Here is a 15361-nt window from a genome sequence, read left to right as displayed (position 1 = left end):
AAGATCTCGGCATAGTCGGCATCAAAGTATGCAGACATCATCTCAAACATGGGGAAGGAGAAGAAAAAACTGTCCACAGCTCACTGTTGAAGAAATGAGACAGATGTTGAAGAAATGAGACAGATGTTTCAGTGTGCAATTATGCCACTCAAAAAAAAACAAATCTGAAAATATTTTAAGACTTACTGTACAGAATTTATTTGATTCATTTTCTTAGATTTAAAATATGTTTTACTGCTATGTTATTTATTTACTTGAACCGGTTTGCATGCATGTTATCATGAAACTAATTTATGATGCTATTTTATTTAGATGAAAAATTTTCCCATACTCGACTGACTCAATCAGGGCAATTGATCAACAAAATAGATTGTGTGTTCTTCTTTAGAAATGCCTACAATTCTCTGCATACTTTAACACTGAGATGATTGAAAAGTCCTGATGCAGCCGCGTAGAAACCTGCACAGAAAGCACACACCGTACAGCTTCTGGAGCTCCTTGAACAGGAGACGTGCCTGTAATGAATGCCGAACACACCATCAAAACTCGTGTGTGTAAAACCAGAAACTAGAGCATGCTGGGGAGTGTGATGTGTTTAGGACCATGAGGAGCGCTTTGCAGAAGGAGGCTGGGGTAGCGGAGTATTGGAGCGTCGCCGCTCTCTGTTGCTGCGCGCTGATCCCGGCGATGCTGCCGACTCCTCCAGCGTTGCGCATGCTGAGGACTCCCTCACGCCTCTGGTTCCCGGTAGGATGAAGACTCGCCGTGCGCGCTGAAACAACGAGGGAGGGAATCAAGATGAAGATAAGAGTGGTAATTTAGACCGGGGAGCCCTGGGGAGGGAAAGTGTCTTGCAGGATTCTGTTGCGTTGTGTGGAGCTTTAGTGCCGTCTGTGCCACTCAGAAATGAGTTGCAGACTGTTCTCTATCCACTGTGACCTAATTGCACTGTGCAGCAACATATATATAATATTCATGAAAGATAATCCTAGAAGAGCTCATCCTTGTGAACTTTTGTTGTTGTTGTTGTTGTTGAGTGAAGATATAATTAGCCTGTAGCACATTAGAACTGAGCAGTCCGAAACATGCTTCCTGTTCCAAGAGCATGGTGAGCGCAGCTGAGACGCACAGCTGACGTTTCCCTTTTGCAGCTTTTAATGTGCGGTTGTTGTAATTACCATTTCTATGGTTTGAATGTCTTCTAATCTTCCTGTTAATATCATGAGATTATTGATTTATTTTTTCCCCCGTCTTTTTTCAAATGTCAGGGGGTTGGTGGCATCATCATCGTTACCATGGTTACAGGATTTATGGTTGTGTACAACAGCAGCTCTGGTGGGAGGTCGCCTTCCTCTGCGTCCAGATCACTGCATTCCCACCACGAGGACGTTCCGGCCACCAAGAGAAAGCAGAGTGTGCAAGTTTCCACTCTGGAAGGGGTTGCTGGTATCATGGACCTTAAGGTAAACATGCATCACACGTGCATAGTGAACCGCGTGAACCGTAAGATAAGGCGGTGTTGGTGTTCCCGCTAATGCCTGAATATACCCAATTTGGGGTTGTCTTGGACTTTTTATCTCAACCTGTCAGGGAACGAGAATACAACCTGCTGAATGTGACAGATAGCCAATCAGAAAGCGCGGTGACGTAAGAACAGAGGGGAATCCCAAACAGCGGACATATCGACATATCGCGCAACTGAGATCCGGTCGATATCGGAGATGATATGTGGAAATGTTTATTATTATATGTAAAGGTCCTTATTATATATGTTTATTCAGTTAAAAATGTTAACTATGAAAAAACATAGTCACCTCCAAATCATAGTGCAGCAAATAGAGCGGCTGCTCCCGTCGTCTTTTATCCACCACCTTTTCTTTTTGCTACGTCTTTTATCTCTTAAAATGACTCCACAAACTATCACTATAGTTCCCACATCGTCATCCGTGTTTGGTTATTCTAAATTCCCGTATGCTATGTTGGGTGTTTTGTGGATTTTCTTGTAGAATCGGGATGTTTGTGACTGGAATCGGTTGGTGTGGTTTGTTGCTCCTGCCCTGTGGCTGGAGACACGAACCGATCAAACCTGTTGTACTTTTATCAGCTCTGTGGTCACAGAGGTTTGGAGAATCGGCCGACAATTCTTAAATCTTGCCATCTAAACCAGACTTAAGACTCACAAGCTCTACTCATCTCCTCTCGACCACTGCCCAAAAGCAAATAATACATAAAACGGAAATATTTCATTATTTCTTGCGCGGCCCGGTACCAATTGGTCCACGGACCGGTACCTGTCCACGGACTAGGGGTTGGGACCACTGTTCTAGATCTTTCCAAAACTAATTTCCACAATTGTGTTTGTATCCAGGTCCGTTAAACAAAACAAACAAGTACTGACAGATGATTGTAAACATCAAGCAATGGATCTATATTGTCTACATGGTTAGAATGTTTATGTCTTATCATTTCAAATAAAATATGCGTTCAACAGTTTACTTGACATTTATGTAAAAGTGCCATTTTAACACTCACTTTAATAACTGGATGCATATTTCAGTCTTCTCCACAGTTTTAGTCACTAATAATACAGATTTTTTAATGTAGATCTTACACCTTCGTTTTTCAAATTTTGTATTCTCATATCTCATTTCATATCTTAAAAATGACGCATATGTAAATGAAAAACATTTGTGATCCAACTCATGGATCTGATTGGTGCTGCACAGAAAATGTGCAAAAAAAAAAATCATCTGCATTTAAACATTTGCTCTGTTTTGTCTCTGCCATAACTGGAAAGTTTTGTTTTCCGTAATCAATATCTGATTTAATTTTTGGGTATTTATTTATGTAAATTTTCCATGTTGACGGGTGCAATCAACATGAAGCTATGACACAAATTTGAAATCCATTGCACATTTTAAATATCTAATTGCTTTTCCTCTTTTAATTGTACACATTTGTGTTCAGTTCAGTATTCATGTCTGGATGCTCAGCTCAGTTAAACTGTGACCTAAAGCCAAATCAGGTCAAAGTCATAGAATGGTTCTTAAATTAAAAATGCAAGAATGAAAAATTAGAAGCTAAAGATTGAGCTTCTAAGTCGGGATCCCTCAAGGCGAGGCAACTTCATTTATGTAGCACATTTTGTCCAAAAGCAACTCAAGTGGCTCATACTAACATACTAAGATACAGATTTTTCTTAAAAAGCAAAACAAGCAAAAAGTAAACTGCCAAATAGACTAATATATCTAATATTAAACTTCTGTAAAACTGAATTCTGTTGCTGTAGTAAATTTTGATATGATCCGGCAAAAGTATTTATGCCCTCTAAACCTTTTTATACTTTTACATTACAACCACAATCATGAGTGTAGAAATAATACTTTGAAACTGCACTGAATGATGGTTGTCACAGTATTTTCCAAACATACATTTGATAAGTTTGATGTGCATTTACATTGAGGCAGGTTGGATTTAGTTTTATTTCTGTGAATCAGAGTAAAGGGGACTGAATACAAAAGTACATGTTTTTACAGTCACATAAAGGGCAAGTTGTGTAATCCAAATGGAAACACTGAGGTTTGTGGTTATAGCATGAAAAAAAGGGAATGAATACATTTTCAAGTTGCTATATAGGTTTTTGATTTGCAACATTTTGAAATAAAAACAGCAGAATTTATTTTACTAAAAAGGTTTCAGAGCACAACATTCTGACTGAAAAAATTATTTTAGATTCCAGTCCCTATCTTAAGATATAAAGTAAAAAGCCGAATTTGCTGGGGTAGTGCCAGCCCTAAATTCATCCTGTACTTTACTCCCCTTTACAATTCATAATTAATGTGTTCACCATACATTATTTAGCAACAAACGCACAAAAACTGGATGGATTTCCAGTGGAATTCCTTTTAAAATATGCTACACGTCTGCTGTGTTCTTTGTGTCTGCCTTGTGAATGCACAAGCCCATCACTCACACCCAGCGCATTGTTACCGAGCCTTCACACATCCTGCCTCCCCCTCAGAGAGAAAGACATACAGTTAGACCCTGGAGTGTTGCTCAGACAGCATTGAAGAAGGGAAGGGTTTAGAAGGAGAGCTCTTGTTTGGCTACCGCTGCCGACTGCCTAATGACCAACGAGAGGAGATCGTGAGGTTGCCGCTGATTTGGGTAGAGCTTTGTGTCAGCTGCTTAAGCTCTCTGTTGCCTCGTTTAGAATAATGCGGAGTTTGGAGTTTTGCAGCGATTTTGAGAGTCTCACCTTCCATCTTATGATAGTTTTTAGTTTCTGCTGCTGCTGTCATCCCAGAAAGACTAATCAGAGCGAACTCTGATTAGTCTTTCTGGAATGCAGAAAGGCTTATGCTCTAAAGTGGGCGCATCCGTCTGAGCGGTTCCCCTCGGTGTCATCCGAGGGCTTCTGCTGCTTGAGGGACTCTTGGCTTTGACACAAGTGCACAGACACACTCTTATGCACACATTCGCATATCTCTGGAACGCTAATGCAGACAACTCCATGCAAATGCTCAAACAGTATTAAAATTTCATACCTCGTGCTTGAAAATGAGGTCTGTTTAGTGCACTGTCTAGACCAGTTTTATGCTCTAAATCAACTCACGAGTGTGTGTTGCTTGAAGAGGCCGTGACTACAGAGCCTTTCAAAAGTATTAACACTCTCTTTCCACATTGTGTCACATTACAACAGTTCACTTCAATGTATTTCTCGACTTTACATACAAAGACAAAGTAGTGCATAGCAGTAAAGAGAAGGACAAATGATCAGTTTTTGATAACTGTACAGTATTTTCTCATGTTGTATTTTTGCCCTTAAAGTACGTGTACTTCATGTGGTTGATGTAAACCATTCTGTTTAGAATAAGACTCTGTTTATGGTCATTATCCTACGGGAAGGTGAACTTCTGCTTCGCTTTATAGCTTTTGCATCCCCCTAAAAGTATTTATCAACAAATTTTATCACCTGGGGCGCAGCTCGCTGCAGCTCCTCCAGAGTTATTATGGTTTGCTTTCCTGATTATTTATCCAATCTAAATGTCGTGTGAGTTTGTGGTATCAACACGACAAGATGTGTAAAAGTCCATTAGGTACAAAGTTTTCTGCAGCGAAATTGCAAAAGATGATTCATTATTTTTATATCAAATCATTTAAAATGTGGGTCATTGCTGTTTTACTTCCTATAGCAGCAGATTGTAATTCTTTTCCCTCCCTGACAACACAGTGTGCACTGGATCTCTCCCTGCCTTGTGCAGTGTCTGCAGGTTTTTGAAGGATGTTCCACCCGACTGTCTTCTTTTTGACAAGCTGCGGTAATAGGAGCTGCAGAGATAAGCACACGCATCCAGACGCTTCCAAATGGGTGCTTACTCTCACGTTGGAGTTTGAACTCCCTAACACACGTTTGCTAGATTCTTCTCTTCCACTCCTCATCTTTTCTTCTATGATGTTTTAGCGATCGTAGGAAACAGGTATCGACCTGTAAATTGCTGTTATCAGAGTCAATCTATGCTGGCCTTAAGAAACGCTGCTAATCACAAATCTTGTGTTAGAGCAAGAATGTGAAGCTTTGTGATGAGTCTTTTCTTCATGGGCTTTATTATATGTTGGTGTTCTAATGCACAGAATGAGATTAGGAAACCTCTTCTATTTACTCTTTAAAGTAATCTCTGAGTATGCAGAAATAGCTCATAAAACAAACTTTGCTATTTTTTTAAAAGTAGGAACTTATACATATTTACCAACCCTGCACTAAGCTTACTTCTTTGATTTATTCCCATGATGTTCACATTTTAAATCCACCTAACGGTGGGTATTAGCGGTCTTGCTCAAAAACAATTTGAAATCTACTTTCTTATTAATTTATCTTGATAATAGGACACACTACAACAAAGTTAAGTTCAGGAAATAACTTATTTCTGTAACCCTAGTTCTTTTATTACTGACAGCTTGTAATTTGACATATTCAGTCTCATTTTACACACGTTTAAGTAGCAAAGGGTGGAAATCATAGTTCCAGTTGACGACTGTGAAGATAAATTTAAATTAATTAAAAACGAAGATGACGAGCGGCATGAATACTTGCCAAGAGACAGTGAGAGAGATGAGAATGAGAGCGTGACTCAGGAAGAAGATGAGGGCATTGAGGGTGAAAGTATGCCCTTAAGAGGTTTGGAATGAGGCTGAATTTACTCTGGGACCAAAAACAAATGGGTGAAAATTATTAGCAAGCAAGTAAGCATAGAGTATGGCCTACGGAAAAGTTTATTTCATTGTCATAAATATCTAGTTAGTCTTTGAAGATCAAACAAAACAAACAAAAAAAAGTAACAAGAGTTTGTTTTGTAGTGCATTTTCATTTAAACTGCTGAAACTACTCAACTTTTTGACACATTTATAAAATAAATAATGTTAGAACTGGAAAACATTTTTCTTTTTCACATTTGCACCATTATTATTGTACAGCGCCAAAACAAACATTGTGCTTTTTTTCCCCTGCAAAAATCCATCCATCCATCCATCCATCCATCCATCCATCCATCCATCCATCCATCCATCCATCCATCCATCCATCCATCCATCCATCCATCCATCCATCCATCCATCCATCCAACCGTGCGCGCGCACACACGCACGCACGCACGCACGCACGCGCACACACACACATATATACATACATACATAAAGAATATCAGAAAGCAGGAATATCAGCACTTGAAGATGTTTTCAAAACCAGCATTAAATAAAATGAGATGCCTGCACTCTGACAAGCTCTTGCAGAGGTAATCATTGTACCTCTTCCACCTGAAAAAAAAATCCTCCTCATCTTAGAGCTTAGCTGCATAAGCAGCCTTGACTGTGAATGAGCTGATTATGAAAAATGGGTCTATAGATAAACTTCAATCCAATGTAGACTTTTGGAAAATGGACTGTAAGATGAAAAAGAATTTGTCAGAGATATTTTCAGCAATGCTAGAAGAAAAGAGTTATTAAAAGAAAAAACACTTAGAGAATCATTCATATAGTGCAGCTTCACAGTGTCAAAGCTGCTGCACACACATCCTGCTGACAACTGGGAGGAATGAGGCTGGAATAAATTTAAACAGATCATTCAAAGGAAATGTTGCCGGTTCTACTTGTCTCTTTTGTTATTTTGTCTAGGAGGTTTTTTGAGGACTAATGGTTGGTATTTTTCACCATTTTGCTTTAGAACACAATTATTTTTTAATAATAAAGCAACAAGATTTGTTTTGCGTCTTATTGCATTTTATTGCGTTGTCATAAAAATGACTCCATCAGTCCTAATTTCTGATCTCCACAAAAGCCTATATTATGTGTTTGTAACTTTATGTCCTCTTTAAATTGACTAGCGTTTCACTGTGACTCAGTGCAGGTTCCTGTGCAAAAACATTGACAGTTGAGTTTTCCTCTGTTTGCTGTCATGATGTGTATTTGGGATGACGGAGATGCGTAGAGTCAGTCTGAGAGTTGTTGATGGAAATGGGAACTAGAGCTATCCTCCAACTTTCTTATTTTTCTGTTTCTCCTCTTAACCGTGTCGATTTCTATGGCCTCGTAACATTAAGCCAATGTTACCAGAGAATATGCCAATGTCTAAGAATTCTTAGACACTGCCAATAACTCTAAGCACATGGACATTTAAGAAGCATTCACCTCTTAAATCTTTAGCTATGTTCAAGTTGACTTCGAATACTTGTTCTCCCCAAAGTGCGCTGCTGCACAGCCAACATTTATTTATTCAGAGGTCTGTGGGTTGCATCTCTAGGTTTTTTCACTTGATTTTGAAAGGTCTTTTTCCTTTGATGTGAAACAATCAAGCTGTCAGAGGCTCAGGAAGCAGGAGTCTGCTGGAAACTGAAAGTTTCCAGCAGACTCTTTTGACTCAAATTGAAACAGTGCAGCCTCCAAACTGGCGTTTTTTTTTTGTTTGTCCCATGGTTTCCCAGTTATTGAAATCACCAAATGCTTAGGAACGAGTTGGTAGGACAGTGATTAGGGAAAAGGAGTCTCTATCTTTTGTTGGTAGAAATGAAAAGAACAAAAAATGAACAGGACTTCTCCCAGCTGGAGAGAGGATAGGCGGGTTTGTGCAGTGAGGTGTGTAATTTGCTCCAACCTACCAGGTATTCAGGAATTGGGTCTGCTCACACAGAGCAGCACACGTCCTGATGAGATAGTTCCTGTGGAGAGATGGGTTGGAAAAGAAGTCTAGCTTGACTGTGGTTGTGTATTTGTTTTTTTGTTTTTTTTTACAGAAGACATTATAAATTGCTGGATTTTAGCCACTTCATTTTCTGCGACCAGGAAACGCATGCAGCACAGCACGCACTCACGCCACGAAATTATTCAGTGCGTGAGTCACATGGATAGCAGTTCGGTATTGTAGATACAGCGGCACTAGCGGCAGCGCCTGCGCTGCTTGTAATCTCACCAGTGTGTATATGCAGACAGACAGACAGACTCACTCGCTCATCTATCTGCACCTCAGGAACTGGCGGAGTGTGAAGCTCAGAGCCCGGTTCAGAATTCTGATGGAGCTCTCCATTAAGGTTGGGAATAATTCATGCGGGGAGTCTTTGGGTGTTTGCTGTCGGATCATTCACCATCCGACCTCTACCTTTTCCAACTCAGAAGAGCTTGTTCGGACACACACCAAAAAATAAAAAAATAAAATAAAAAATCAGCCTCTCTTCAACAGAGTTGAAGCCCATGTTACAACGTTTCACTTCTTCTCCACGATGCTGATAATGCTCACCAATATCTACGTTTTTGTCAGCGTGAAGGAGATTTTGTGTGAAAGACCACTTGGATATTCAATGATAGTGCAGCGTGAGAGAAGTCTTTTCATTCAGTGTGGGTTGTTATATGAAGGTAGCAGATCTGGAATAAATAGAGCCCCGAGTAAGGTCCTCCTTATGCTATGCCCCATAATCAGCAGAAATGCAGAAAGACATCAACATTTTAGGGCAGTAGCACTGCTAACACAAAAAGCATTGGACAAAGTTACTAAGTTATTGTGATAAAATTACAAACCGCTGGAATGGAGGAATCAGGAATCTGGCCTGAGGGTAGGAATAGGGAAGAGTGAAACTGTAATGTTAAGACATAAAACACCAAATAGAAAAATGAGCAAGAAGCTTCTCTACTCAACTGAGACTATAAATATACTTGACCTAGACGGAAAAAAAGAAAAACTAACACTAAATCCTCCTCATATTAAAACATGGTGACAGCATCATTTCGTGGTGATACTTTCTTGTAGCAGGAACATGGAAGATGTCAGACTCAAAAGGAAGCTGGACAGTCCTGGAGGAAAACATTTTGTAGGCTGAATTAAACTTGAGACGAGGGCAGAGGTTCAGCAGAATAACAACCACAAACATACAGCCAGATGTAGGCATGCATGATATTCTCTGTACGTCCATCATTCTCTGACCTATAGCATTTTGGACAATGCCATTTAAGTCCAGCGTGAGGATTTGCTGCCGTGAGACTCTGTCCGACTAGATAATTATTACATGAAATGCAACTTTGTAACACTTGGAATAAATAGGCCAACTTAATTGTTCTCCAAGCAGTCCTTTGAGATAGGAATATTTATCATAATAATACTAGAATGACGACATTTTAGTAATTTTTTGTGTAGCCCTAGCCAGAGTTAAACTTGAATAGTTTAAAGCATGTGTTTCTTAGTCAAACTGATGTTCACAGATGCTTATAATCCAATCTGACTAGGCTCAAACTATATGGCAAAGCTGATATAGAAACATTTTAAAAAATCTTGAGCGGTACAGTTAAAAAGATCTGAAAAGTTCTACAGATGTGAATATTTTGGGAAGGTGCTGTACCCCTGAGTGACAACAATCCAAAATATTTTTTTTAAATGTCAGCGCGATGCTGCTTTTCTTCATTTCCTTTCGATTTATTCCCTGCAGCCTCTAAAGATGCACTGCAGGACGTGCGCCCTGGTGACCAGCTCTGGCCACCTGACTGGCAGCAACAGGGGCGAGGAAATCGACCGCTCGGACTGCGTCATTCGAATGAACGACGCTCCCTGCGCGGGGCACCACCCGGACGTCGGAAGGCGCACGAGTCTCCGCGTCGTGGCTCACTCCAGCCTGCAAAGGGTGCTCCGGGGCAGACAGGAGCTGCTCAACGGGAGCCAGGACACGGTGTTCATCTTCTGGGGCCCAAGCAGCTGCATGAGACGGGACGGCAGAGGCCACGTTTACAGCAGCCTCCGACTGTTGAAACACCTGCTGCCCAAACTTAAAGTGTACACGATCTCCCGGTCCAAGATGCTGAAGTTTGATGAGTTGTTCAAGAAGGAAACAGGCATCGATAGGTAAATGTACACAAGGTGATGCTGTTATTTACTATAGAAACCGTGGGACCCAGGAAGTACTTGCGAGGACGCCAGCTCACAAAATACAAAAATAATATTTATAATACTTAGGTTTCTTTTTGTGTATAAATTACAGGCCGTTGTACTGTGGAGAAACACCGGCTGAATATAAACATTATAAAAAAAGTGGAATAAATAGATAAAGGCATTTGACTGATGTGAATTCGGCTATTCATATGAACTCATTTGCATGTAAACAATGAATCCCCAGGTTGAGAAACTGATGTGCATTAGAATGACAATTCAGTCACTCAGAGCAAATGTGTCACACTTCTTCATGTCCTTCCTCTGCTCTGCACAGTGCAGGGAAAATCTGGGGAACAGCTGCGCTTTGTTTGTAAAAGCAGGCACGCTGCGCTGCGCGTCTGTGTTTACTGAGACATGGCAATCCTCCCTTGTCTTTATTCCAGAAAGAGCTCCAACTCCTGGCTGAGCACCGGCTGGTTCACCATGGCTATGGCCCTGGAGCTGTGCGACAGGATCAACGTGTTCGGCATGGTGCCCCCCGATTTCTGTAGGTTAGTGTCTAAATCTTGTTTAATCAGGAAGCTGGGTTCCCCTGCAGTTTGTTTAAGCTTTTCACCCAGAATTGTTAGCGATGTGACAAGCACATTTTGTAAGATACCTTTGCGTACAACAGGCTTGCTCCTGTGAGGATTAAACAAACAAAAAAAATGATATAAAATCAAAAAAGATCAACAATAAAGAGTTGTTCTGACTTGTTACAAGTCTCTAATGTACTTTACTCGACTGAGATTAAATAAGGAAATGAAATATGTTGATGCTGAACCTGGGAATTCCTAAATGGGAGGCATTTAAGAATTATATTTTTACATTGCTGAGTCTCCGCCCTGTACTTCATAGAAAGCATTGTCATGCATACAAATAAGAATGCAATAATTCATGGTCTACGTTAGTAGACAACCATAGTTCATGTCAAGATTCAAGATTCAACATTCAAGAGACTTTATTGTCATTCACATCACGTGTTTACATGAGGTGGAACGAAATTGAGAGTCACGGCCCCAGTTACATCCAAATATAAAGTATAAAATATAAAAACTAGCTACAAGATCAATTGTTATAAATAGAAAAAATATTTACAAATATATAAAAACAAGAAGTAGAAAAATTAAATGTATATTAAACACAACCTGTACTTGACACAAATCTCTGCACCTCCTTTGCTGTTGACAGAAGCCCCAGTCTTCAGTCTTCGTCCAACCTTTTCCCATTACATAGCAAGTGTAATGAAAAACACTTTTGGCTTAAAAAAAAAAAAAAAAAGGAAGAAAATTGGGCATGAAACGTGAGGCGAAGGATGATTCAACTTGTAGAAACTGGAGATGAGATTCTTTATTCCGAGGCTTGGCATTGGGCTTGGAGTGGGTTAGACAGGGTCTTCTTCCCAAACTTTAATTATTTCTTCTTCCCTTTAAGGTTTTTATCTTCAAGCTAGAGATCAGATCTAAGTCTGACAAAATCAGCCCTCCGAACTGAATAGATTTTAATAAGTTTTGCAAGGTTAGAGTAGGGAAAAGGTACCAAGTCGAGATGCGCTCTGCTGATAGATTCTACTTTTTCAGTTCAAAGTTACTTCAATAAAGTTTCCAGATGTAAGTCAGTGCTTTCGCAACAGGGTTATTGCAACTTTAATATACTGCGTGTTTTTATTTTGATTTTAAGTTTAATTGCGCAGGATATATCTCAGGGTATGCATTTTAAGTTCTATAGTTTTTAAGCTTTAAAATGTTTTGTCATGGTTTTTTTGTTTTGTACGACAAAAACCTGGCATTGTTTTAAATAAAGTCACGTTGCATTTCATTTATCGCTTGCTGTTTTCACCCGGACCTCTTTACTGAAGTGCTGGGTAATGTTGTTAGCATGTTTCTCCTGCAATGAGTTAGGACTCACTGGTAATTCTGCTAGTGACATATTTCAGTACACGGCAAGTGAATTACACAAAGTTAAATCTTACAGAAGAAATCGTTCTCCAGCTTCATAAACTTTGCGCTCTGCTTTGAACGCCATAAAATCTAATGACTTCTATTTTGGCGGCTCTCTGCACCGCTTCTCCAGGACGGTGGGAATAACTGAGCCTCACGATTGGCACGTTTCTCAGGAGGTTTAGTTTGTCACATTCTCTTTGAAAAAAAAAATGGGCCAAACATTACATGAAGCTCAAGCGACTCTTCTTTTTGCAGCTCCGTTTCCTGACAACTGCGTCTGCATTTCAGCATAAGTAAATCTCATCCTATGCATCTTTAATTGTGTCTCTAACTCACCTAGAATTCAGTGAATTCTGGAGCGTGATTTTAATGTGAAAAGCATATCTTTTAACCACCATCTTTCAGTTTTAAGCAGAGTTCAGTTTGCCTTTGTCACATACAGGGCCGACGAAATGTTTGCCACTATATAGCTCTCACATTAAGCTACAAGGACACAAGAGACGATTTGAAATATGTAGGGCAGATTGCATCGACGCCCATGTGTCACACCGAGCTCCTCCACCAAGCTTGATCTGACTGAGAGCATCAGGGGAAGATGACAGCGTATAATGAATGCCTCTTTGAGCTCAGATTCTTCTGATGTCTCTGTTTTCTCTTTGTTCCTGTCTCCTTTTTTTTTCCATTCCCCGCTGTGACTCTCTTCTACTCCCCCTCTCCACCCCTGCATCTCATAATTATCCCCGCACTGTTTTCACATTCCTTCCTCGCGCTTTCACTTTCAAGTCTAACTCGTCCCTCTCTTCCTCTTTCGCCCCACGAAGATCCTCTTTACGTCCCACGGTCCCGTATCATTACTACGAGCCGTCGGGGCCAGACGAGTGCGCCATGTACCTCCTTCACGAGAGAAGTCGAAAAGGAAGCCACCACCGATTCATCACAGAGAAGACTGTGTTTTCAACCTGGGCTCAGACTCTGAACATCCACTTTTACCAGCCGGACTGGACGCCCACTCCCGCCGTCACACGTGCGAACAGCTCAGGAGCCCCAAGTCCAGTCGGATCCTGAATCTGTCTCCACAGACGATCCCTGCAGGAGAGAGTTTCCAGTTTCCAGAGAAAATATTCCCTCTGAGATCACTGGGAAACAACCAGGGCTGGCCCAAGGTTGAACTGGACTAGATGTGGGACACCACATTCAAGTAGGATCACACTGCAGTATTAGACTTTGTATGTATTGGGAAAAAAAACTAAAAACTTTTAGGATAAATTACCTGTTATCTGTAACTAAATAAAAAAAAAGATATATTGAAAATTCATTTCTTTTTTAGATTCATTTGCAAACTGTTACTGTGTGTGAAATGTGATGAAAAAAATGATTTAAATTAAATATTAGTAAATTAAATGTCAAATAGGTAATATATATTTAATTCTTTTTTTTCTATTTTTTAAACAGTGCTGCAAATTTCTGAGGCAAAGACTCACTGTGAATAAACCCAACAGGAATGCCAAAAATTTGTAGGCATATTATCGGCCTGCAAAGGCATTGCCAGTTCTTTGGGATCGCACCACAGCGAGAGGTATTACACACAAAAAGACGAAGCGGTTGTGGATCGACATTCATATTTCCATCAACTTATTTCCAGTATCTAAAGCAAAGCAGAGGTCACTCACCTCTGCGAAAGTTGGTTTTCATGATGCAACAATAAGAAAAATCTTGGGCGGATGTGACACCCCTGGGAGGCCAGAAGTGAAAACCGCCGCTGACCGAAAAGACCACAAAGGTTGTTCAAAATAGATATACATTTTTTTTTTGGTGATAATATTCAGTGCAATGATGAGACAAAAGTGGAACTTTTTAGAGGGTGTGTGTCGCATTACGTTTTTAGTAAAATGAGATTTCAGAAAAAGAATATCATGCTTACAGGAAAAGACAGTTATCCGAAATGCGCTATGGCAGATGTTAGGTGGCTTTTCCTCTAGGGTCTGAGGTAAAATACTTGCTCACTGCACTACTTACAGCACTGTTTGATAAGCCGATGGCTCTAGTAGGCACCGTAATGGACTGGTGACCTGAGGCCGTGGCTTAGTTCACTTCTGCCTTGACCTGGCTCGGGAAATGACTAAATGATAGAAGAAACTGCTTTTACCTGCTGCCTCACTACAGCAGCATGACAGAATGGGGTCACAACAGCAGCGTACTGTAACTATAAAAGGATGAATATCATAACAGAGTCATGAGTATCTGTTGTCTTAAAGCACAGCTTTATGTTTCAGAGCTGAAGCTCAGCATGACTGATCCAGACCTCAGCACAGACATCTCTGTGATGCTACGTTTCAGTAGATTATTTACGCCTCTGCTGGCTTTATATTTTAAACTGTTTTCATTCAAATAAAACGTTTATGTCAAAGAATGAATGAAAAATGCAAAAGGAGAATAAATAAAAGTCTTCATTTACATTTGGTGGCCTTCTAACCATCACCCTAATCTTTAGCTCCCTCTACAGACTCTACTCTGCCTCAGGCTGGGCAGCTCAGAAACATTTATGTTGCATCCTGCTAGAGGAAACCTACTGGTAAATTTAACAACTACTTGAAAAATACATTTGCAGGTGGATTGAATAATTTTGTGCTTAAGTATAAAGTAAGGCCATCATTTAAAACTTTTCTTTTTAAATAACCTGAACTGTGAGAAACAGGACAGTAGTAGTACTCCACTATCAGGGCCACAGTGGTTTTATTGCTGGCGGTCCACAAACGTGCGAAACAAAAATAATAACAACTGAAAAAGATATTTTTAAAAAATGCCATTGATGGCTTTTCTCCATAGAATCATAGTATTGTAGTGTGGGAGGAAGCTGGAGTATCCAGAGAGAACCCACACATGCACAAGAGAACAGCCCCATTTCAGTACAATTTATTAATACATATAAAAATTGCTCTCTTTTGGTCCCGTGTTTTGCATCCCTTGGTTCTTCCTG

General features: G+C 40.2%; 1 protein-coding gene across 3 annotated transcripts; it reads left to right on the top strand.

The window, feature by feature from the left end:
• The first annotated feature begins 293 nt into the window (after positions 1–293).
• st6galnac5b (ST6 (alpha-N-acetyl-neuraminyl-2,3-beta-galactosyl-1,3)-N-acetylgalactosaminide alpha-2,6-sialyltransferase 5b) lies at positions 294–13699 on the top strand. Of its 3 annotated transcripts, none has more exons than XM_081606450.1 (5): positions 294–813; positions 1269–1463; positions 9966–10375; positions 10846–10953; positions 13168–13502. In XM_081606450.1, exons 1-5 carry the CDS (start codon positions 799–801, stop codon positions 13358–13360), a joined length of 921 nt encoding a protein of 306 aa, XP_081462576.1. In that variant the 5' UTR covers positions 294–798; the 3' UTR covers positions 13361–13502. The 3 variants fall into 3 exon arrangements, with proteins under 3 accessions (XP_081462576.1, XP_017159692.1, XP_008405269.1); XM_017304203.2 differs by having other exon boundaries at positions 296–813; positions 10846–10949; positions 13206–13502; XM_008407047.3 differs by having other exon boundaries at positions 305–813; positions 13206–13699.
• The last annotated feature ends 1662 nt before the right edge of the window (positions 13700–15361 follow it).

The sequence above is a fragment of the Poecilia reticulata genome, chromosome 4 (assembly GCF_904066995.2).
Source record: "Poecilia reticulata chromosome 4, P_reticulata-male-v2, whole genome shotgun sequence".
In the NCBI taxonomy this organism is placed as follows: Eukaryota; Metazoa; Chordata; class Actinopteri; order Cyprinodontiformes; family Poeciliidae; genus Poecilia; species Poecilia reticulata.
Note: the sequence above shows the minus strand (reverse complement) of the source record. Positions and strands in the feature narration are given on the sequence as shown.